Source organism: Amblyomma maculatum, chromosome 6 (genome assembly GCF_055883805.1).
Source record: "Amblyomma maculatum isolate TAMU_Amacu chromosome 6, ASM5588380v1, whole genome shotgun sequence".
Taxonomy (NCBI): Eukaryota; Metazoa; Arthropoda; class Arachnida; order Ixodida; family Ixodidae; genus Amblyomma; species Amblyomma maculatum.
Genome location: NC_139349.1, coordinates 114,733,672 through 114,759,160, shown reverse-complemented (window position 1 = coordinate 114,759,160; position 25,489 = coordinate 114,733,672). Strand labels below are relative to the sequence as shown.

The following is a 25,489-nucleotide window of genomic DNA, read 5'->3' as shown; positions in this document are numbered from 1 at the left end:
CTGGAACGTCTTTAGCTTGACCGTCATTGCCATGACCTTAATCGAGGGAAACATCTGACGAAACTGACGCAAAGACATGACGGACACAGTAGCCCCAGTATTCAGCTCCATTTCCAAAGGTACACCTTGCACGTTAATCAAAACTTTTATCGGTTCCAGGCCAGGCGAAACAATTTCCTTCATGTTAACAGACGCTTGACCGGGAATTAACACCTTCACCGAGCTTCGCCGCTCTCCTTTTGGCTTTCACTGCTTACTAGCTTGGCACACTCTTTGAATGTGTCCTTTCTTATCACATTTGAAACAGGCGTCTGCGATATGCGGGCATGAACGGCTTGCATGCTTCGCAGACCCGCAGCGATAACAATTCCGCCACGTCAAACCACTTTCCCCAACCGTTTTGGCCTTGTGAACTTCCGGTATCCTCATTTCAGAGGCGTGCGCTTCTGCCACGCTCTTTTTAGCCGCTTCCATGGCAAGCGCTCGTTCCACAGCTTTCTGGAAAGTTAGCTTGTTATCCTCCCTGAATAACACACGCTGTATGTCTTCTCTGCGCAAACCACAGACGAAACGGTCCCGCAGAGACTGATCTATGGCCGCCTCAAATTCGCATGTCTGCGCCAACTTGCGCAACTGAGCTACAAATTCTGAAATGGACTCAGTCTCGAGTTGCGCTCTTCTGTGAAACTTTGCGCGTTCTCTAATTACCGACGGCTTTGGTGACAAGTGATCACCTAGAAGCTTCTTTAACACGTCGAAACTTTTAGCTGACTGCAAATCAGGTGCGGTCAACGACTTGAGGAGACTGTATGTCTTTGGGCCTACGAGACTCAAACAAGCATGTACCTTGTCATCTTCGGGGATACGGTTGACCAAGAAGAAACGACGTCAATCGTTCCTCGTATGACGGCCAGTCGTTCGCAGACTCGTCGAAAGGCTCGATATGTCCCAGTCGACCGAAGACGTGCGTCACTGAACCCGCCGCTGCTGGAACATCCGTTGCCATGTCGGCTGGTCAGGATCCCATCCTCGTCGCCAAATGTCGTGTTTCGTCGGGGAACAGCTGACGAAGGCCCGGTGGGTTGGTAACCGAACGTAGTTTATTCCATCACAGCTTGTAGTGGAATGCGGCCCCCGGTGCCCGAACGGCGTGGCTTATTTTATAGCCAACTCTCGCGATAATCGCGCCACCGCTATCGCGCTATCGCTGTAGCCGCGATTACACAACAGTCCGCGTTAATATGGATAGTACCAAATGTAGGAGTGCATCCCAAAGTACTTCGGCACTGCTTATTACGCATGTCTGTTGAAATATATTAACTGATTCAGTCTCGTTGTTATTTAAAGGCAGCGAAAAACATTTGTGTGTACTGTCGGCTTTTAGTCGGAAAATGACTGCTTTGGTGTTGTAATGGGTGATAAACAGCCATGGCAGGTGAACCACTCCTGAAAATTTATCAAAAACCTCATTGACTCGATTAATTGATCTTAGAATATTATAAACACAAATAATTGTGTGCAGTACGGAAACATATTGAACTTAAAAGGTTCAATACTGACTATAGCTTTCCCATTTTACCGACATGTAAGGGTAGCTGCTCATTAAAACAAATTTACGCAAGGGCAGGGATAGCAGAAAGACTGAATTATATTTATACTCTATAATACCTTTACGATACACTTACCCCTGAGTTGCCGTTATATGTATTTCACAGGCGAGAAACAGTCTTCGAGATTGTGAAGTCTTAGTTCCATCCCTTGATTCTCCAGGTCACCTATAAGGAGCGTGTGGAAAATTTATCTAATTAATATAATTATTTGACTGTTTATTTCTCAAATAAGAGATCTAAAGAGCTTCACATGGGCCCCACTGTACGACTCTATCTCGTGGCGGCATATCTCATTTACTTTGGGATTGCCCTGCTTTTTCTACTGGACGCCCCGAGATCCAACCCTACCGCCTGAACTACCGTTCCCTTCTAGAAACTGATGCTAACAAACAGATGATATTTGCCAAGTATGGCTCGCTTAGTGGCCTGGTTAGAGCAATGTGATTCGAGTGCCAAGCTAAACAATGAAGATTCTGTCTACTCCCCTTTATCCCCATCCATGGCCATGAGCCTTCCCATTCAATAAAGGACATTCAATCAATCAACGCTGTTAATTGTATTGTAAAGGAAATAGCGTATTTCTAAATAATTTATTTATGTGACTTTAATTCTCCAATAGCAGACCATTTGACCAAATAGGAGACCGATGTCACGTACTTGGCATTGGCCCATGTTAATAATTTTAATTGCAAAAGAAAGAACTTATTTCACGTTTGTTCTCGGAGACTTGTCTCGCGATCACATTTTCGAGCCATTTCTGAAGGGTGTTTTGCGCGGCTGAGATACTGATGTAATCTGACGATGAAATAGTGCGCACAAATTATTTATAAGGCATGACAATTCATTGAACCAAAACCATAAGATCCTGTGCCCGTTCCCTCATATAAAAGAACTTTCCAGCACACATAATGCGTATAATGTTAGGAGTTTCATCTTTCACATAAACATCCAGTTCATTGTTGCATTGTTGCTTGTCTTGGGCTATGGACAATTTAAAATGTCGAATATGTGTCCATTCATTCAGTCTGATTCCCTACGAACTTTTTATTTGATTTTATATGTGGTCTTCTCAAATCGCAAAAGGAAAACATTTAAGAAAACCGCCATTGATTCTACTTTATTCTATTTTACGTACTTAAATTTTTGTCTGTCCCAGAGCTCCTTTACCAGCTGATTTAATTAAAAAGTTCTACTCTTGCTCTCTCTCTCTCTAGTCTGTGCCTACATTACATAATCTATGTCTAATTTTTATCCCTTGCCTTACAGTCAAGTGAAATTTTCAAGCTCATGAATCGCAAAAGAACAATACCTAAGAGAAAGTCGATATCACACAGAACTGGCCAATGTCGAATGTCCAAGGCAATGCAATCCACTGCACGTCCCGCCTTTTCAGGAGTCGGCAGCTTAAGCAAAGAGGCCTCCAAGCGCATATATTTTACTCTCTTCTCAAAATGACGAGGTAATGACAAGCAGCAAAGAATAAACTCAATCTGGCTCAGCTCGCAAATAGAGGCGATCCGATGCAGCCGGCAAAGCAAGAATCACTATCCATGGCCGGCCATCAGTGGGCGATGTGCGGTGGAATGCTGACCTAGGCAGTAGAAGCGTGCGCCGAAGTTAGGGGGGGGGGGGGGGGGGGTGTCTGCGGCGTTCCTTCTGTCTGCAACACCTGCCTTGGGAATTATGAGCAAGCTGCCGCCAGGCAACGTGGTCCTCCGCGCTTTTGCTCACAACGACACTAGTTATTGCCAAGATCGGCATTTGCGGTGAGGGTGGCGTCAGCTGGTTCTTGGTACCGAGTTAGTTGTTTTTAAAATTCTGAAAACTACTGTACGGTAGCAAAAAAGGAGGGCAAGTTACACTATCAGATCTGATGACAGAAACGAAGACTTGAAGTGTAAGGAAACAAAATTCATCAAACCGGTTAGGATAATTCACAAAGAAAACGCGTGAATTATGCGGGAACAATGTGTAGGTATTCAGTTTCTTCCCGAGGGTGGGTGCGGTGCGACGGGTCTCTCGGCTCATATTTGGAAAGCGAAGAGCTCGGAGACATCGTTTCTTGAGTTAAATGTACGTGTGGAGTGTTTGAACGGGCGTCAAATAAATGACCAGGTCGGGTGGTAGCTTACGCTACCGCGTGATATCCTTAAGATGGAGCTTAAGTGGCCCAATTATTTTTCTAACAATGCAGTTTAGCCACAATCCCGAAGATGTTAATTTGGGTCTTTCTCTTACTCTAGAGCAAGATGTGTGCGCACTATGCAACATCACATATGAAGACATTACGGAAATTTTTCACTCCAGAAGATACGTCAGCCAGATGCGAAGACGCAGTGCAAGTATTAAAAAACGCGCTAAGATTGCCTGTTCTCGTATGTAACTAGTTGCATGTCAAAAATGAATTTTTTTGAAGAACGCTGCCTCGTACAAACTTTTTGGTAGGAGGTAAATCTGCGATACAAGCAGACAGCTGCCCTTTTCTCGGGGCAGCCGATCTGGTGTGGATGCAATATCGCTCTGCTAATACACTGTCGCTGAACTTATTCTCATTGTTCTTTTATTATGACGGAATGAGCTAATAGTAAAACAGTTCTGTTAAAAGACCAGGTACCCTTATAGAGGTGAAAAACTGCAAAGGGCCGTCTCATGCGCCGTTCATGCAAAGAAATTTAGGCCAAGTGACGACCAGAGAGCAGCGCACGGTAAGAGCGCCTTCGTACCCCACGTTAGGGGGCGGGACCACTGTGATAAGCTCCGCATCATCCTGCGCCGTAAAAGTTGAGAAATTGTCGTCTAAATAGGTGATGCAGCTAAGGCCAAGCTCTTTTCTATATTCCGCTCAACAACGCGGGCCGCGAAAACTGTACTGCGGAGACAAGAGAAACATTTAGTTTAGCGTTACCGCTTACTGCTATCGCCTACCGCTACCGCGCGAGCGTCAGAACGCATGCGCAGATCACCCCGATAGCGACAGAGTGCGCCACATCCCTGTCAAATTTCAGTGGACTCCGCACGCAGGGACCAATCAGCGCGTGCTATGGTGACGGCGCGCGGTAGCGGTAGACGGCCACGGCAAGCGGCAGCGGTAAACTAAAGGTCTCTGAGTCTGCAGCCCGCCGTCAGGTGGTATTGTAGACACAGACTATTTTAAGTGTTCTTCTTGAAACTTGTACATTGCTAAAGTGGACCAGCTCGTGATGGTTTTACATATCGGCGCTGTTGCGTGGGGCGACAGTCGCCTCCTTAGCGCCACATGTGACGCAGCACTTCGCTGTTCAAATGCGTTGATGTTGAAGCGTACTTCGTTGAACCGGTGTTACACTGTACGTCGGTGTTCAACCACGCTGGTTCTGACCGCACGAATAGCATGAAAGGTTCCTCCATGATGGATTGCTGCCAAGTTCTCACCTTCTACGAAAGTCAGAACAAAGCACTGCGTTGCTAATGTCGCGAAGATACGCATCAGCGGTGCAGCTGACGATCCGCAAAGTGGTGCTCTGAGCAGTATTTACACTTACATGGAACCAGCAACAAAGGGAAGCCATCTCATAAGCTTCGCAGAAAGGGCGCCTTTGGTGCCATTTTTCCGGTTTGAGCATGACACCGCTTTACTCCAAGCTGGATTTGTTGGTTCATAGTTACTAAAAAGATTTGCAGCGCTAAAAGACGACACAGAGAAATAAACAGAGACGACACAGAGAGAAAGATTTGCAGCGCCGTCCTGTGCATCTCTTTTCTCTGTGTCGTCTGTTAGCGCTGCAAATCTTTTTAGTAGCACCGCTTTAATTGCGTTCAATTTTGGATGCATTGAACGAGCTGTCACGTGGTATTTTAAACTTCACAATGCTTTCTTTTGGCTAAACTAAAAGGTCTAAGGTAGGAACACCCCGTGGGAAACACCTGGGTTGGACCACTGTCGTGGTTTTTGACAACTACTCTAGTCAGGACTGTTCAATTGAATCCTATTTAGAAAAGCAAATTATAAGTTTCGACCTACAATTCAATCAGACAGTAGGAATTAGGCGGTATTAGGCGGTATGCCTCTACATTTGTACATGTCCGCGTAGGTTGGTGCGCATGGATTTCAGTCACTCCGACGGAATGAAATGTATGCTCCCAGACAAGCATTCTGAAGGAATTGTTAGTGGAAGAGCGAATATTTTAACTTAGGAGGATGGATGTGTCATTTCCGGATTCCGTCTTCCTAAACGAATGTTGCTGAAATATGTGATAATGACAGCAGGCTATTTTCAAGAAGTTTTGCAAACGTATCCACTGATGTACTAGTAGTGATGTGATGACAATGGATATTCCACTCTCTTACTGCAAGGAGGAGAAAGGAATTATTCAGGCAGTCAGTACGGAAAGAGTATTTTTTTAGCGTTTCGACATATTTATGCCTAGTCTCTCCCGCCTTTGAGGTCATGATGTACTTAGGAAGCTTCAGAAGTGCAAGTTTGGCTCTATTTCCCGGAGTGAGAATGCCGGCGTCATTTAGTAGTTTAGTCGGTGACTCAGTTTACCTGTACCTATTAAACATAAACCTGACTGCCTTTCTTTGGATGGCATTTGGTGTGGGCAAACCAAGCGATAGTCGCATATTCTAGAACTGATCAAACTCGTTATATGCAAGTTGTTTTGTTGAAAGCGGGGATTGACAGAGGCGTCTTCTGAGAAACACAGTCGTTCTAATGCGGCTGATGTTACATAGTTTGCATGTGACTCCCATCTGAGATCATGTAATAATTTTATACCGAGGTGAGACTAAAAATGAATAGGACTACATACTGTGTTCTACCCCCGCCATTACGCGAGATGTAGAGGTAATTTGGAAAGTGCGATGCAGTGACCACAGGATGGTGAGGTCCCGAATTAGTCTAAATCTAAAGAAGGAACGCAACAGATTAATAAGAAAGAAGTCCATCAACAAATTAGCCGTGAGGGGACGGCAGAAGAGTTCAGGATCTCGCTACAGAATATATAATTAGCTCTAACCGAGGATGGCGACATTACCCTAGAAGCAATGAACAATAATTTCAGATATTGTTACTTAGTGCGTTGTTGAAGTAGGCGGTAGGATAGTTAGAGAGGATACCGGTAAGCTGTCTAAGGAGACAGAAAATTTGATTAAGAAACGGCAGAGTATGAAAGCTTTCAATCCGAAAGACCAGATATAATTGGCAGAGATATCAAACCTAATCAATAAGCGCAAAGTGGCCTATAAGGAAGTATACCATGGAGAAAATTGAGCATGCTGTAAAGAACGGGGGAAGCCTTAAAGCGGTGAAGAAGAAATTGGGCATAGGCAAAAATCAGATGTATGCGCTGAGGGACAAGGCGGGCACCGTCATCACGAATATGGGCAAGATAGTCAAAGTAGCCGAGGATTCTATATTGATCTCTACAGTAGCGAATGTAGTCAGGGCCGTAATGAGATTGGCAGTAGGGAAAAGCAGTCAGACGTTCCGCCAGTTACGAAAGACGAGGTTAATAAAGCACAAAAAAACAACTTTATAGTTTTTTAAAACTATATAGTTTGAAGTCCTTTATTTGCACACCTGGTTGAAAATGTTTGCATTCAGGGAGAACTGACGGCTGAGGAAAATAAAATTGCGCCATTAAGTTGGCTTTATGCAGTCGGCTTTAGTGCGGTCATATTCACAGCTTAATACAGGTAGCACACACTTTCAATCAATATGATTGACTACTATACAGAACCAAAATAGACTATTACAGACCAGCTGACAGAACAAAACCTTAGGCTTGCAAGCACAGCCCAACCAAAAAGTATAATGGGTCAGTTATAAAGTTTCTGGAATATATCCCTAATGACTATTGTCGCGATTCCCACCCATGTCCGTGTGTCAGGCTCCACTTGCGGGTGGCGACGGTCAGGGAGATTCTACCACATCACCTCAGGGCGAGCAGCGCAGCACTCGATGGACGCTCTCGACGGTCTCTTGCGTAGCGGCAGCGCTCCTGCCTAAATAGGGCAGGAAACTGTTCTCATTTGATTTTTAGATCCAGACAGCAGTCGACGGCGGCCCAAGTGATCCAATAGCGAGCGCGCTGATCTCTTGCATCTAATCTGCCGCGGCACGAGGCGGAGACAGATAGGGGCGGAGGCGCCACTGTTGTCAGAGGCGCCAGTCTACGACGTGTGTGTGCAGTTTGCCCGACTCCAAGGCTTACCCTCATCGTGCAGCTGTCACACGGCGCAGCGCAAGACTTCACAAAGTGCATTAGCAGCATAAGCTTTATGAACGGTACCTGCAGCACCCGCTCGGCTCTTGTAAACCGCTAGAAGAGCCCCGGCAACCTTCGCTGGTACCCCGATCATAGCAGCTCGCCCAGCGCCGAAGAGGGCTGGAAAGGGATCACACCTATTCTCTGACCTCTTAAGAGGCCGTATGAGGTTGGCTAGCCTCTGGTTCTCGTTTCTGCCCGGAAGCAATATGTCTGCACGCCGAATCTGTCAAGTAGCGTATTAGTGATGAGGTCTGCATAATAACCCCACTCCGGAGAGGCAAAGCACCAACTTCTTCTGAGCTATGCCAGAGAACCACACAACATGTCTTAAACTAGGCTATAAGAATAACGAAGTAGCCTTCTCCTGCACTATTCCGCAACATAGTAAAAGAAAACTACCCTGAATGGGGAAAACATGTGACATGCTACCCTCTACCATTCTAAAGCGTTTACTTTTAAGCTACCACTTCGGAGTAGCGATCTGTCTCTTCGTGATTTTCTCCCACAACGAAGCAGAGTGGCTCCTTTCACTCGCCGATTGCCGCCGCCTGCTCCTTTAGAATAACATTCTTTCTCGACAATCCTTAAAGGATGTGACACCTCAAAACTCTGAGAGTGTCACTGCTGGCCTGTTCAGCTGTTATCGAATCTCGGTCTGTTCTCGTCAGCTTAGGGGACCGTTCGATAGGAATGGCATTATAGAGGTTTCATATTCTTCGCAGGAGTCACGTGGCGAAGGCGTCTCATTCTCGATAGCAGCTGACGCTGCGTCTATGTGAGTGGTTACTTCGCACGGAGCATGCTCTTCAGCTTCAACTGAATGTTTCAATTGTTCCGCGATTTGAAGAGTTCGGAACGCGCCTTTGCGTGTAGAGAGCGGTCCTCGTAGCTCAGTTCCCTCTTCTCCAGCTGAGCCTCTGAGTGGTTAGAACACAAGCATATCAGTTTGCAGCATGCCAAACGTACGCTCAACTGCGATGCACTCGAATGGCAGCCAAATGCGTTCTTCCTGTCCCACCTGCCAGAGCCACACGCACTCGCCAGTGAAACCTTGAGGACAAAGTAGTGCAGGATGCATCAGATCCGCCGGGCCGGGAAAGTCAGGCAGAACATGACACTTTTTATTATACGGTCATTTCGAACATGTGCGGCTCCAGAATGCTCATGTCTTACGTGGCGAAGGTGGTGAGTGAAAACACTGCTTTCTTCCTTCAACAGGCGATAATGATGTGAGCGGGTACGTTACAGCGGAAAACGACAGCCAGTTTCCTCTTCTCAAAGTCATTATCATGCTCCTTCATCCTTTTTATTCGTCAACATCGCTTCTTACTGTTGCGCTGTTTACGCGGCCCTCTTCACTTGCTCCTTTCTCTGTACACATTGCGGGTACTGCGCTCTCATTCCGCAGTGAACGCTTCATTAGGTAACTTTGGTGTCCTGCGACTGTCCTGAAACTCTCTTTTCCTGCGTTAAGCATGGCCTGAAACGCTTCTGCGAGCTCGGCAGCGAAATCTAATCTTTTATTTTCGGGCCTGCCTGGTACTCGGAACCGCATTTTCGCATTTAGATTGTGTAAGAACGTTCCAGAATATTTCTTCTAAAGCGTTGTCACAGTTATCGTAAAACTTGGCAGCCTTGAGCCATTCGATCACATTTGCTTCCAGATTGTAAGCAACCTCTGGAAAGACAAAGAAGGCCGTTTCTCCGCTTTCCTGAACCGTGGACGGAAGGTGCCAGCTGGGAGGTGGTAACTATTAAGCAATGTTGCCTTTACTTTCTCGTTTTTTTTTTTTCACCTCCTCTTTAGCCAACAGAACACGCATGTCGGCCGCCTCGCAAGGTAAAGCAGGGAACTGGTACTGGCGTCAGGTAGCACAAAAAAGTTTATTTTTGTCCCAAATGCACTGAGATTTGACCAAAAAGAGTCCAATATCCTCACTGCTTGTGAACTCTGACATCGTTCATTTTAGGCGGCTTGGACGCTTGAGTGCTCGCAAAAGCGGCCCTGTTCGCTTTCGCCAATTTTGCCTGCGTTTCCGCTAGCCGCGCTTCCAATAGTTTGCTTTCTAGTAGTTCCTCTACTGCTTCTTTTGTTTCGCTCATTTCCTCTTTCCTTTTTAGTTCCTCGATTTCTTCTTTTCTTTTTTGTTTCTTCAGTTTCGAATGTCTCTTTCTTGCCTTAATTTTCTCTTTTTTTCTTTCCTCCATGCCCTCTTTCCTTTCCCCCTCTTTTTCGCTTTATCTTGTCCCATCATTCACAATATCCTCATTTCCAAGCATTGTTTCAATTTCTTTGAGCATCTGCTGCTTTTCTTCTCGCTTTCCAAAAATTAAAACCTAATTCCTCACATATCCGGAGCGAGAACACCCCACAGACCACCTAGTGCTGCCAACTAGCGGACGCGATTCGAATCCGTGTCCGGGTATTAATGTTCCTTGCGGCTGCCGCTACACCCAGAAATATTCAGCCGTGTGCCCTCCGAGTGAGCAATACAGCATTCGACGAAGCTCTCGACGGTCTCTCTTCCCAGCGGCAACGCTACGGCCTAAATAGGACAGGAAACCGTTGTCACTTGAATTGCCCAATCCGGAGGCAGGAGATGGCGGCGGTCCAAAAGGTGAAATAGCGAGCGCGCTGGAGTCGCATCGAATCTGCCGTGGCGCAACAGGAGAGGAGGGTAGCCACCGCCGGGTAGAGGCGCCAATGAGGCGCCTCTTTAGGATCACACGCTAACAGCGTGAATAATCTTCACAATTAACAAAATCACCGTGAAGCATCATCAACGAACGTGGTCAACGACACATGCCGCAGGTAAAGAGAATATACTCGGGGAAAACTTTCCATGCCTATGCAGCCAAATCATTTCGATAAATTTTGAGACGCAGGCAGCCACGACTTGTAGGAGGCGACAAATGCATGACGCTGCCTCATCTTGATACATTCAGTGTTTAACAACTGCGAGACACAAGATGGTTTGCAACGTTTCAAAGAATATCGAAAAAGAAGAAAAAGAATTACCAGGTTCATTGCGTTCACGATTACTTTGTTTTTGAAGAGATGGCAGTAAATGTCCTTTGTTCAAACTTCGATCGAGAAAGCCAAAGCAGGGCACACGATCCTCCTATGGGCAAGTTGTGGAGACTCCGGAATCAGTGCTGTAAAAGCGAGACTATCGCCTAACACGGTCGTCTGGTCCTTTGTACTAGAGCGTGCTGCTTTTGCGTTTATCACGTTACGGATCGCAATCTATAAGATGTACGCCAACTATGTTAACATACCTCTCTAATTTGTTTTCGAAATGAGTCAAGTCATCATGTCTTAGGCTTGACTTGGATGGCTGATGCAAAAGAACCTAATGAAGCCATAGCTTATGTAAGCATGGATATACTTGCTGGCCCTAGTGAAAAATCCCGTATCGCGACAAGCGGGTTTGAACCGGTCCTGTATTATCCCGTATAAATTTGATACCCGGTCATGCCCGGTATGAATTTCAATCCGGACGGTCCAGTCCGGTATCGAGTTAATACAGGGCAGACCATTTCTCGTATGCATCTTATACACGACATCCCAGTCCGGTATGGATATGAAACAGGGCGGACCAGTCCTGTATTGAGCTCATATCTAGGACAGGTCATGTCCGGTTTAACAGAAACCGGACAAATCCGATATGAATGAAACTGATACGGGACAGAGTAGTTCCGCTTCTCAGTACAACTCAGGCGGATCGTGAAGCTCAGCCAGGATGACCACGTTGGAATATGCCTTCACGCTAAATAAGCATGAAACCATACATAATATACGTTAAAACTTTTCTGTATATGTGGAGTACGCGTTGTTTCGTACATACCTAGAAGATATGAAGCCGTGGATGTGTGCGCTAGCAAGTACATACATGCATCGCGTTTTGTTTTTGCGTGTGCAACAGTCGCTGCAGCTTGTACGATCTTGCGGTGCATCTTCATAATCTGCGACTGAAGATCTGCCACCTTCAACGCGAAAGTGCAAGCAAGAACGTAGCGTTTCGTTAGCGCGGATAAAATACGCTCGAGAATAAATGAAACATCGCTGACCATCGAAATATGCACAGGTCAGCCGGACATCGGGAGTCGCTTCCTCGAGTGTTTACGCATGCAAAACACTTGGTGAGAAGTAAATTCATTGACGTCGCGGCTCCGCTGGCAGCAGGTGAAGCTAAAACAAGCAGTGTTACAAGTGTTGGTGCACCGCATATATCTATATGTAGCAAAAATTGCATGCGTTCGAAGACGATGACAAAACACATAAGCACTAGTAAATTGTGACATTCGGAGGTTTGTCTGCAAGAAAGCGATACATTGTAAAGATGCGGGACACGGATAACCCTTCGTGATAGCCAGGAAAAAGATGTAGCGTGTTTAAAGGGCGATCATTGAAATACGACCACGAAGTCTACACCCTACAAAAATACACAAACTACAAAAGAGCAATCTCGACTACATAAGTAGATATATAACCACCATCACCGTGTCCGGCCGAGGCGTAGTGTACATAACCCTTTTTGTATAATAAATACCATGTCAGAAAAAAAAAAAAAAAGAGGCGTAGTGGTTAAAGGGCGTGCTTGCCGGCCTAAAAGACCGAAGTTCGAATCACATGCAACCTTTTCTATTTCTTTTTGTTTCTTTTTCTTTTTTCTTTTCTTTTTTTTTTTCTTTTTCAAATGTAGTAGTGTTATGTATTATTCAGCCTGTATCAATTAACCAGAAACCGGACGAACGCGTCATTTCTGGAACTGATACCGGGCATAGTATTCCGCTTCTGAACAGAAGCCGGGCCGATCGACGAAGCTCAACCAGAATGACCATGCCGGACACGCCAGCGCACTAAATAAGCATGATACCAAACATGTTATACAACTGTTCTGTATATAAAGGGCGCGCTTCGTTTCCCAAATACCTCGAAAATGCGAAGCCGTCAAAGTGTGCGCTAGCAAGCATATACACGCGTCGCGTCGCTTTTGCGCGTACAACAGTCGCTGCAGCTCGTACGATCTTGCGGTGCGTCTTCATATCTGCGACTGAAGATCTGCCGCCTACAACACGAAAGTAGAAGCACAAACGTATCGTTTCGCTAGCGATGACAAAAAACTGTTCGAGAAAAAATAAACAAACATCGCTGACCATCGAAAGATGCGCAGATAGCCGCACACCGCGCGACGCGTTCTCGAATGTTTACATATTGAAACCGCTCAGTCGAAAGTGTATTCATAGGCATCGATGCTCCGCTAGTAGCACGTGAAGCTAAAACGCCCAGTATTACAAGTATTAGTGAATCGGATATCTCTATGTAGGAAAACTTACAAGCGTTCGTAGACGATGAAAAACACATCAGCACTAGTAAATTATGATATCTCGAGGTTTGCCTTCAATAAAGCGACGCATTTTAAAGATACGCCACATTTGTGAACCCTCGTGATAGCCTGCAAAGATATTCAGCGTGTTTAAAGGGCGATCGGTTAATTACGGCCACAAATTCTACTGCCAAGGAAAATATACAAGTACGAAAGAGCAGAACTAGCTACATATACTGAATAATAACCACCGTAACTGTACGCCGTCTGTGTACATAACCCTTTTTGTATAATAAATACCATGTCAGAAAAAAAAAAAAAAAAAAAAAAAAAAAAAGCCGTTGTAGGGTAGTGGTTAAGGTGCCCGTCTGAAGACCATAAAGACCGAAGTTCAATTCCACATTCGGTGCTAAAGTTTTTTTTTTTTTAATTTTGTATATTATTAAGCCGTTGTAGGGTAGTGGTTAAGGTGCCCGTCTGAAGACCATAAAGACCGAAGTTCAATTCCACATTCGGTGCTAAAGTTTTTTTTTTTAATTTTGTATATTATTTTAAATGTAGTTGTTTTATTTTATATTGTTGCATGCTTTTTCCACCCTGGCGACGCATTTCTTTCCGGAAACGAGGGCCATCAACCATACAGGCCATTCCCGTATCAGAGCTCCGCGCGGTTTCATTCCGGACTTTCCAGGGCAGTACAGGAATTTGCTGAAATAGCCCCCAATCCTGTATCCCAGAACCTGTACAGTAAACCTGTATACGATTTCCTGTACGAATTTTATACAGGATTTTTCAGTAGGGAGATCACTGGTTTTGTTACTTTGCGCTGCACCTGGGGTTAAAGAACCCCAGGTGGTCGAGATTTCCGGAGTCCTCCACTACGGGTTCTCTCACTTAGCCTTAGTCGCTTTGGGACGTTAGACCTTACAAAACCAAACCAAACTTTGCGCTGCAATAAGCATTGATTTTCATGCCTCCTGCTAGTAAACGAAGTATATCATGTAAGCTTCGAGATTTTAGCACAATGATGCGGGCCTTAAATTAAGCCTTATATTGGACATAAAGGGGAAAAAATTTGCATCCCAGTGTGCAAGAGTGGCACATCGCCACCGGCTGTGCCGATGCTGGCGTGGTATCTAACGCAGTGGCCGGTGGGGTTGATCTATTTGAATTGTCTCGAAGGGAACCTATCAGCCATCTGGCAAACGTCACGGATGCGGGTAGTAATTGTTTCTGCTCAGAAAGCCTTGACGTAATACCAAAAATGGCGACAGTTTATGATTGTACTCGCATTAGTAATGTCCAAAAGCAAAAATAAAAAACAATGACAAGTGAAATATGATAAACTATACTTCTGTGATTTTTATATTTCATCTGCTTTCTTTTGCGCTTATACGTTATCGTCCATCTCAACCGAAACTCGGCGGAAAAAAAACGTCAACGCTCAAAAATACAAAAAAAGACGTCAAATCCACGGCTGCTTACTACACAGGACGCCGTCCACTAACTACAAATATGAAGGATATTCTGTAACGTCCCAGACCAAACACCTTGCAATATATGGTGTCATGGTGCATGGGACCACATGGTACTATAACCTCCAGAAACCTAACGGACCTAACTCAGCCTAGATTACTAGCATAGTCTTGTCGAGTGGACTAGAACGATGGATCAGACCCACAGCTTCCTGGACTGAAAGAGGTGCCCACCTGGGGCGATATTACTTGCCTGCTCTATATAAAAGTTTCTCTCTATCTCTGCTCTTTCATAGATCTTCCTCCGCTGCTATGATGCAATCGCATTCGCATCTATACATATTTTGCGTCATTGCGAAACTTAAAATCTTTCTTGAGTGAATTTTCAAAAAGCGAAACAAGTAGCTAAAGTCACGTTTTTTTAACATATATTTTAATGTAGGCGAGGGAGATGGACAGAACTACTTTTAGGGGTTTAGTACGATGCATTTTCTACTATTTCAAAGCGCATAGCGCATTTCAGCATTTAAGAATACACCGAAACCACTTTGTCAAACAAGTTCTCTTAAGATTTATTTTTACAAGAGCAGGCAGGCCTATGTGTTCAGGAGCTTAAGAGGTAGCAGAATATTTGCAGTTACTTGTTATTCCTTTCCATAGAACTTAGCTTGCGCATGAAAATGTTACATATGGATCAGAGTCATAAAGCGTAGATATTCACCTTTTCAGCTTTGTTTTCCCTACGACGCTCATGTACCATATATAACCATCTAGCCAAAAATAAGGCTTATGATGCTACGGTGTATATGAAAACAACAAAATTATTGGGAAAGGTGTTGTGCGAATATAAATAAAACACAGAAAAGCTTTATGGTTTAGACTTACACTTTTCTATTGTAAAATAGGTTAACACTTACCTTAACGGCATCAGCGATAGCGTTTCACACACGGATGACGTGTTTCACTTTACAAATTTTGCATATTTATTTGTGTACTTTTGCCTTCATTATTACTTAAATTTAACACGCCAATAATAAGTACTCGGAAAACATGGACATTTCATTGTGAGAATTTTGACACTTTAAAACCAGTTTAAGCACTTTTTCATTTCGCAATGATGTGATCTGTCACATGCCGAAGTTTTTTATTTACCATCATGCCGCATTGGCCTTTACCCTCATCCAGCATTGATACACCTTAATCTTTTCCAATTTTCAGTTTTTCAATTATGCCACTAATTTTTCCCAATTATCGTCATAAAATATTGGTTTTTAATTCTTAGCATTTTAACAACTTCGAACCCCTTTTCTCTATTTTTGATTTTTTATTTTGTAAATTATTTGATCACACACAGTCTATTTGTTTCTAATTAGCATCATCACCCCGCCGGGGTGGCGCAGTTAGGGCGCTCGACTACTGTGCCCAAAGACACAGGATCGACTCCCGGTCTCGGCGGCCGCTTTTTGATGGAGGCGAAAAGCTAGGCGCCCGTGTGCTGTGCGATGTCAGTGCACTTTAAAGAACCTCAGGTGGTCGAAATTTCCGGAGTTCTCCGCTACGGCGTCTCTCATAGCCTGAGTCGCTTTGGGATATTAAACCCCAAAACCTAACCAAAACAATTCAACCATTTTCTTTTGATTTCATTTCACTACCCAAGGTTGAGCCCATCTGCGCGTGGCAATAAATTATCTTCAAGTGATAATAATAATAATAATTGGTTCACAGGAAGGGAAAGGCGCAGTATCTGTCAAAATTGTGTCTGTGGACACCTGAACCCCGCCGGAGGGGAAGGGAGGAAGGTGGGAGTGAAAGTGGAAAGGAAGAAAGAGGAGCCGTAGTGGAGGGCTGCGGAGTAATTTTGACCACCTGGGGATCTTTAACATGCACTGACATCGCACAGCACACGGACGCGTCTTCGTTTCACCTCCATACAAACGCAGCCGCCGAGGTCGGGTTCGAACCCGGGTACTCCGGCACAGTAGACGGGCGTCTTACTACTGCACCACCCCGGCAGGGCTCCTCCGCTGCCTGGTGCGGACAGGAGAAAATAGAGGAAAAAGGAGAACGACAAAAAGACGCGCGCCGCAACAGCCATCGTCCACCACCAAAGTGGTGGCGGGTGCAATGACGGCCTACAACAGATAAAAATTTGGTGGCTGGTTAGCTCCCGCTGCAGGCGGCGCCGACCCACCATCCCAGCCCCGTAGGGGCAGTTCCAGGGCCAGGAACTGCCACTCTTCCCCCCACAACGCAGCCCTGTGTTGTGCTATGTCAGTTCGCGCTGTTGTGGCTATAGAAAGAAGAAAAAGAAAACGCACGGGCCTGCTACTGGCTCTGTAGCTAGGCCACCTGATTTATTTATAGGAAGGGAAAGGCGCGGTAACTGTCTCACTTGTTTTCTGTGGACACCGCAACCGGGCCATAGGGGAAGGGAGGAAGATGGGAGCGAAAGGGGAAAGAGAGAAAGAGGAGCCGTAGTGGAGGGCTACGGAGTAATTTCGACCACCTGGGGACCTTTAACGTGCGCTGACATCGCACAACACACGGACGCCTCTTCGTTTCGCCTCCATCGAAACGCAGCCGCCGAGGTCGGGTTCGAACCCGGGTACTCCGGCACAGTAGTCGGGCGTCTTACCACTGCACCACCCCGGCGGGGCATCCTCCGCTGCCTCGTGCGGACAGGAAAGAAAGTTTGGTTTGGTTTGATTTGGTTTGTGGGGTTTAACGTCCCAAAGCAACTCAGGCTATGAGAGACACCGTAGTGGAGGACTCCGGAAATTTTGATCATCTGGGGTTCTTTAACGTGCACTGACACCGCACAGCACTCGGTCGCCTTGCTTTTCACCTCCATCGGAAAGCGGCCGCCGAGGCCGGGATTCGATCCTGCGTCCTTGGGAACAGAGCGCAGTAACCAAGAGAGAACTGATTTAAAACTGATTTATTTATAGGAAGGGAAAGGCGCGATAACTGTCTCACTTGTTTTTCTGTGGACACAGCAACCGCGCCGTAAGGGAAGGGAGGAAGATGGAAGGGAAAGTGGAAGAGCGAAAGAGGAGCCGTAGTGGAGGGCTAAGGAGTAATTTCGACCACCTGGGGATCTTTAACGTGCACTGACATCGCACAGCACACGACGCTTCTTCGTTTCGAACCAAGAGAGAAAGTATAGAAGAAAGAAAAAGAAGAGGGAGAGAAAGACGCTCGCCGCAACAGCCGTCGTCCACCACCTAAACGGTGGCTGGTGCAATGACGGCCCACAACAGATACAAATTCGGTGGCTGGCTAGCCCCTGCCGCAAGCAGCGTTGACCTACCGTCCCAGCCCTGTAGGCTAGGAACTGCCACCCTTCACTACCTCATCCCCTCCTCTCCTGCTAATGGCCTCAATGTGGCTGAAATCCCTCCATAGCCTACCACTAGGCGACCTCTTTCAATATTTCCGCTTTCACTCTCACCATTCTACCTTCCCTCAGTCTGATAGATACTCCACGTTTCCTTTCTTATAAACCCATACAGGATTTGAAAGAAAAAATACAGATGGTTTCGACAAAACTCAAAAACAAGCAGAATGTGTGCGATAGTTCGCGCTAACCGAAACAGAGCGAGCGACGACCAGGGGAATCCAACACACCACTCCGAACAGCTACGGAGAGCTCACCATGTTTTGGAAGACCGTAAATACCCGCTTGCCCACAAATAACTTACATCAAGCAACTACATGAAGACGGCTACAAACTCATACCCAAGTCGCTATATATACACTAAGATCTGGCCTACGCAAAGCACTCCAGATGCGTATGGTACGAACAGATAGCCACCATCTACCACTCCACATGGGGCTGTCTGGCGTGCCCTGTAAGCCCAAAATTACAAATCCCTCAGTCAAGCAGTGGGAGGCGCTTTTGACCAGCTCCGTCCCGCTAGATCAGTTAGCGATGGTTGAGCGGGCCGAAGAGGCAGCAAGAACCAATGGGATCCTGTACCTAGGAACGCGACCTGCAGCTCAAGACCCCAATCGCTAAACCCTTTCCATTTTGAGGAATAAAGTTTTATGCTACTACTGCTCACATAGCAAATCATGCAGTATCGTGCAGCAGCAGGGTAGTTTTACAGGTTAGTGTTTGCTGTGTCTCAATTATTTAAATTTATTTTGCTGTTTTAATCAGGCGACCATGGATCCAGACCACACATTGCATGTGTACTGCAGCACTACACGTTGTGAAGGCAATGCAGAATCTGCTGTGGAGTTATTGCGAAACATCTGAGGGTTGCTGACGCACATATTACGTCGCACGCCCCTTGTCGAACACACAGCGCGGTTCAGGTGTCCACAGAAACAAGTGTGACAGATACTGCGCATTTCCTTTCCTGTGAACCAGTTATTATTATTATTATTATTATTATTATTATTATTATTATTATGTTCTGTTGAGCGCATCAACGCTCACCGGGTATACAGGAAAGGAAAGGCGCCGTATATCTCATACTTATTTCCGTGGACACCTGAAGTCCCTCGGAAAGGTCAAAAGACAAATCGGCTTCAGACACTGGTTTTTTACGGGAAAGCAGGCAGTATTGCTGCGGCACTAAAATATAATAACATAACCTTGACTTGATTAGGTGTCGGTGTTCACTCCGTGGTGTTCATTCAAAAGTATATGGCCTCTTCCCCAAACCTAAATTGAAAAAAATGAAGGAAAGAAATTTGCTGTTGACTACGTTACTTGTTAATGCGAAATTTGAGCGCAGCTCAAGCTGTTTCCGCTTCTCGACAGATTGAGGTAAAGAATTTGAGTAAGACATGTATGTACAATTACAGACAACTTTGTTTAATTTGTCACAAATATTTCTTCAAGAAACCATCCCCTAACAATTCTAGACTGTCATGAAGGAAGCTTTGTGGTCGCCCGAAGCCTTCTACTACCGGCACCCCAAGTGGTCGAAATTTCCGGAGTCCTCCACTACGGCGTCTCTCATAGCCTGAGTTGCTTTGGGACGTTAAACCCCACAAACCAACCAACCAACCTCTTTCTCTCTTTTTTTCACTACCATGTTTCTCCTTTACATTACCGCTCGGTTAAGGTGTCAGCGCAGAATTGTGACAGATACTGCGTCTTTTCTTTGCTATCAACCAATTTTAAACTCTGCTGATGCCTCCTGTACTGCGTCTATTTCTATATGCTCAGGGGTGCGGCGTTCCAGGAAGCACCAAATTAAAGGCCCCGCACTGACGCCTGGATTGAACGCCCGGTGGGGTCAGCTTCTTATATGTATTGCAAGGGTGAAGGAACGGGCTAGTTGGTAAATCATCTTGGAAAGCAAAACAGCGCACTTGTATGTATTGGTTGCTTGATTGGACAACTGTTATTTCCGCCAGAAATGAACGTCCTTTTCCGCGCCCTCGACACGCATGCCGGGAAAGACGGGCAGTCGTACGCCCACGGCTGTTGCTGCTGTGGCTGTAGAAATAAGGAAAAGAAAATGCACGGGCCTGCATGATACTAGCTGTGTAGCTGAGCCACCTCCGCTGCCTCGATTTAACGATTGATTTATAGGAAGGGAAAGGCGCGGTAACTGTCTCACTTGTTTTCTGTGTACACCTCAACCGCGCCGTAAGGGAAGGGAGGAAGGTGGGAGTGAAAGTGGAACGAAAGAAAGAGGAGCCGTGGGTGTATAGGGCTACGGAGTAATTTCGACCACCTGGGGATCTTTAACGTGCGCTGACATCGCACAGCACACGGACGCCTCTTCGTTTCGCCTCCATCGAAACGCAGCGGACCAAGGTGGGGGTCGAACCCGGGTAACCTCCGCTGCCTCGTGCGGACAGAAGAGAGAACGTAGAGAAGAAAGAAAAAGAAGAGGGAGAGAAAGACGTGCGCCGCAACAGCCGTCGTCCACCACAGAAGCGGTGGCGGGTGCAATGACTGCCTACAACAGATAAAATGTCGGTGGCAGGCTAGCCCCCGCTGCATGCGGCGGTCACCTACTTATCCCAGCCCCATTAGGGCCAGGACCAGTCACCCTTCACCACCTCCTCCCGCTATGCGCCCACTGATTAGAGGTTGGCAGATTGCCCTTGGCTTGAGCTTTTGCTATATCTCTAGGTTCTAGTAATGCTTCCTCCACATTTTTTCTGTCACCCTCTAGCTAGAGGTGGTGGTGGTGGTACAAACTTTATTCATTGAAGGCCAAAAAATTAAAAAAAAGTAAAATTATGTTGCCGCCGTTCCGTGGGTGGCCTTCCGGCTGCTGGTCGTGGCCTCCAGGTCACGCCTGGCGGCGACTTCCGCTGCCCAGGTCGTAAGCCGCTGTTGAATATGCGGCTCCGAGCTGGCCAAAGCAGCCTCCCACAGCTGCGGGCTGTTTATTTGCCAGGAGACGGGGGGAAAGTGCGCCGGACAAGAGTAAAGAATATGAGCATAGTCTGCTCGGGGAGAGCTGCAAAGCGTGCATTGGGGCGAGAAGGCACCAGGGTGAATAAGGGCAAGGCGTGCAGGGGAGAGGAAAGTGTGGGCCTGTAAATGGCGCCACGTATTCTGTTCGATTTTAGATAGGGACTTGTGAGGGGGAGGGAGGGATAATCGGGAGTTGCGGTAGTGGAGGGTGATGTCATGGAAGGTGAGGAGGGAGTCACGCGTGTCCATCCCGGGGTGGAGGGGGCCAGCTCGGTCGGTCATTTCGCAAGCGATAGAATTTGCCGCCTCATTTCCAGGGTGCCCCGCGTGAGCCGGAACCCAAAATAGTTGGATAGATCGGGAAGGGGGGGAGGAGTGCTTAAGGATATTGAGCGCAGAGGAAGAGATTCTACCCTTTGCAAAGTTGCGGACTGCGGTCTTAGAGTCGCTAAATATGAAAATGGCTGGTGTGCTGGCAATGGCGAGGGCGATGGCTGCTTCCTCTGCGGCAGTGGAAGTGAGAGCATGGATAGTGGCGACGGAGAGGGGGGCTCGTGTATTAGAGACAGTGGCCAGGGCATAGGCGGGATGCGAGAGGTAGGGTGCCGCATCAACATACACGGCGTCAGACCGTGTACCGTACTGGCACCAGAGGGTGGAGGCGCGGGCAGATCGGCGAGCGGCATGATGCTCAGGGTGCATGTTCTTGGGAAGGGGCTTGACAGTGAGCATGGAGAAGAGGGAGCTGGGCAAGGGATGGGTGACAGAGATAGGGGAGACAGGGGTCAAGCGAAGGGAAGTAAGAAGGAAGAAACTTTTGAAAACGAAATGAAGTTAAAAACTTCAATATTTGTACTCTACAGTGCCTTAAATTTTCCGGCATAGTTTTGCGCTTTCCGATATCAATGCTAGCAATAAACAATTCATGGCGAGACTAATTTAAGTGTTTTTTACGTGAAGGAATTAGCTATTGTGCAGAACAGAACCTGCTTATATGTTCACCATATCACTCTCTAGAGGAAGAGAATGAAGAAGAAAACTGTCATTGCCTTACTGACCATAAATAAAGCCCGAGCCCAAATGACGTTGCTCGAAAACATGGAAAGGCGAACAATATCCGGGCCTTCGCGGAAGCTAAGGTAAGTGCATTTGCTCTTTTTGCATCGTTTGTATGACTGGTATGCAAAACTAAACTCTGACATTTTCCCACCAAATTCCTTGCTGTTATTCCACATATTATGCTCCTACTGCATTGAAGCGCTGAAATAGGGGAGGTGTTTAGTATGCAGTGCTCTCTGCGGTTGGTCAATAATGAAAAGTAGTGAGCGTGACTAGTCCGGCTGTTTGATGCTGGTGCGAAGGAACTCGCCATTCGAATGATTTTGAGACTCATTGGTGTTATTCAACTTGACGGTATTTTTGCTGTTTCGGCCCACCAAGCCAAAATATTCTCTGCTTTTCATTTATAAATGGACCTGAGGCTGCGAGAAGAAAATCCACGATCTAAGCCCAATGATGCTAAAATCCAGTTAACTGCTGCCACACGGAAGAAATTTTTGCACGATTCCGCTGCGCCGATGCGCTGTTGCCGCTGAATGTCAAGAAGCATTGTCTGTTTCCGAAAGAATCGGTTCATTATAAGCCACTGCTAGGATATTATGAAAGGTAGATAAATAAACTACATAATTTCATTCGAAAAACAAATCAAAAATATATCCTTTTACTGTATAATGCCTCTACCCTACCAGAATCAGTCCAAATGCTTTATCAAAAGACGTCTGTAGAGGCTGACAGAATGTTACTATACAAATAGAGATTATTCATTTCAGGGCAGCCACTCTGTGGTATTAACATACATTCTAACTCCGATGGTCTATATGCAAGGACTGGTTGTTTGCCCACTTTTTTTCTGATAAAATACCTTTTATATTTTCACGTGAATTCCCCAAATACTGTGGCCTCGGCAAAACGTAATACAATTCAATGGTCGAAACAAACCTAACGAAGTGCCCTCGTCCACGCCAATATAATCGTATTGTTCTTTCTCTCTAATGAACCTCGCGAACGTGCGGTAAATGTGTTGTGTTTTTTTGGCATTAAAGAAACTTAGGTTATCATGTGCTGCGGCAAATGTATTATATAGGTTTGAATTTTGAGAGATTACAAATTACTCAACTCAATCTTTCGACTCCTTTTTCTTAACAGGTACTCAGAGGAAGATAAGTCTTGTATACATTTCAACTTTAAAACATTTTAGGCTTTTAGCATAAAAGCCTTCAGAACAGAGCACATGTTTACGCGTAGAGTACAAGAAGGTTTAGAATGATTGCAGTTGTTTTCGATAATCTCGCGTGTCTTGTTTGCGAAGATGTGACACACGTACCACTGAAACGCGATCAATTTTTGTGGGATACAGAAATACCCCGTTTTCATTCCGCGGTTTCAATTGATAGCTTATACAGCTTGTTCTTCAGAAACGCCGCCGGCATCGTAGTCACCACCGTTTGTTGAAAATAATCGAAAGCTTCGTAAAAAATTGTATGAAGGTATTTTGTGGTTCTAATAAATAATGATTGGTGTCTGATATGCGGTAGCGATTTAATGAAACCATTGTAATAAGCAGGTGAAGTAAAGAAACAAAAAAGGGGTAAAATTAAGAAAAACGGGTTAAAAGGTTTCAAAATGCTCAGAATCAAAAACCAATGATTATGATGAAATTACGAAATTGTGAATGCGTTATTGGGAATAAATCATTTGAAAGAAATGATCAAAATGAAACATTGTGAGAAGGGGGCTCCAAAGGCATAGAATTCTTCAGAATTTACGGCCAATTATTGATGATGTCAGGTTAAAATGTAGTGTAATTCATCAATTCATTACACAAAAGATGTTTAAGAATTAAAAAATGAAAAAATGTTCAACGGTTTTAGAATGCTCCAAATAAAATCTGATGCTTGACGATGCTGATTAAGAACATTTAGAGCAGTAATCGATTAATTAATTGCACTTGGGGCACATAACATGCCTTAGGAACGATAAGGCAAAAGCCTTTGGGGCTGATTCTACTGTAGTGTTACGTTCTTTAGTTCTTAAAATCCCGCCGATCACACAGTGCTTCTTCCGTGGCGAATTTGAGGCATGGCGCCCTCGCCACCACTTGCCGGCCTTGGCGCGCACTCGTTTCGGTGCTTGGTGTTCATAGTTGGCGGCAGATGACCTGCACCGCGTGCTGTTCTGGAGACCGAGTTGAAGGCGTAGTGGTGGCGCCACTACATTGTCATGAAGGCTGCAGGTACGCTAGACAAGGAGAACTAAAGTATGTTCCGCACGTGCCCTGCAGTGCAAGCGCTGGGATAGATCTCAGACGCCGGCAGCCCGGCTCAACAAGGAGACTGAGACGCATGCTGCTTCTCTCTGTTGACAAACTGGGAATTCCTCTGTAACAGGCTGAACGGGAAGAACATGAGCCTTCCCCAGACCTGGAACCTATTCCACCATCTCACTGATTCGGTTCAGAGACACTACAGACATAGCCTCATCAAGCTGATGCACACATCCGCGGCTTCCTCGAAGGAATTCCGCGAGGAGCGTCGCGATCTCTACTTCCGTGCATATCCCTCTGCCGACCATCCCAACTATACAGGCTCACCGAACGATCTCGACCAACCCATCACGAGTCGGAAGTCGGCAGAACTTCAGCGCCTTAACACGTCCTCAGCTACTGGCCCTGACAGAGTGCACAAAGAGGCACTTCACAACACTGATTCCCCTTTCTTCACAGCCCTAACCAAACTACTTCGATGAATGCTGGCTGCGAGGCACCATCCCACCTCAGTAGAAGGACGCCAAGGTAGTCTTCATTCTCAAACCTGGAAACCATCGTTACCCCGCTAACCACCATCCCATTTCCTTTAATTCTGCATGGACAAGTTCATGGAGCACGTTCTCCAGACCCGGCTCAGCCGGTATTTGGAGAATAGCAAACTCATGCCTTCATGCATGTTTGGTTTCCACCCGGGCGCGTCCCCCCAGGATGTCTTTCTACAAATCAAAGAGCACATTCTTGACTTGTCTACGGGCGACACCAAGGCTATCCTCTGCGTGTACCTAACAAACCAATTTGACAACGTTAGCCACCCAGCCGTCCTAGAAGGCATTCACACTCTTGACGTAAGGCCGCGGATGTACAATTACATCCGCAACTTCATCTCCGAACGCACAGCCACACTCACCCTGTGCGACCACCAGCTTTCCGGTTTTTTACTGGGAAAGCGGGGGACGCCACAAGGTGCTGTGCCGTGTCCCATCCTTTTCAACAAAGCCTTTCTCCAACTCCCCCAGAAACTCTCCCATGTCCCCGATATGAATTGCAGCTTATATGCTGACGGCATCACTGTCAAGATTAACCAAGGCAGTGATGAGGACATGTAA

At 46.1% G+C, this 25,489-nt stretch overlaps 1 protein-coding gene across 1 annotated transcript; it reads left to right on the top strand.

The window, feature by feature from the left end:
* Positions 1 to 24,979: 24,979 nt before the first annotated feature.
* On the top strand, positions 24,980 to 25,489 carry LOC146186629 (uncharacterized). The gene has a single exon (XM_084608068.1). It carries the CDS (start codon positions 24,980 to 24,982, stop codon positions 25,487 to 25,489), a length of 510 nt encoding a protein of 169 aa, XP_084464194.1.

Bases quoted from the DNA above. Each gene is read 5' to 3' on its own strand.
- LOC146186629 (XM_084608068.1), top strand. From the start codon at position 24,980: ATGGACAAGTTCATGGAGCACGTTCTCCAGACCCGGCTCAGCCGGTAT.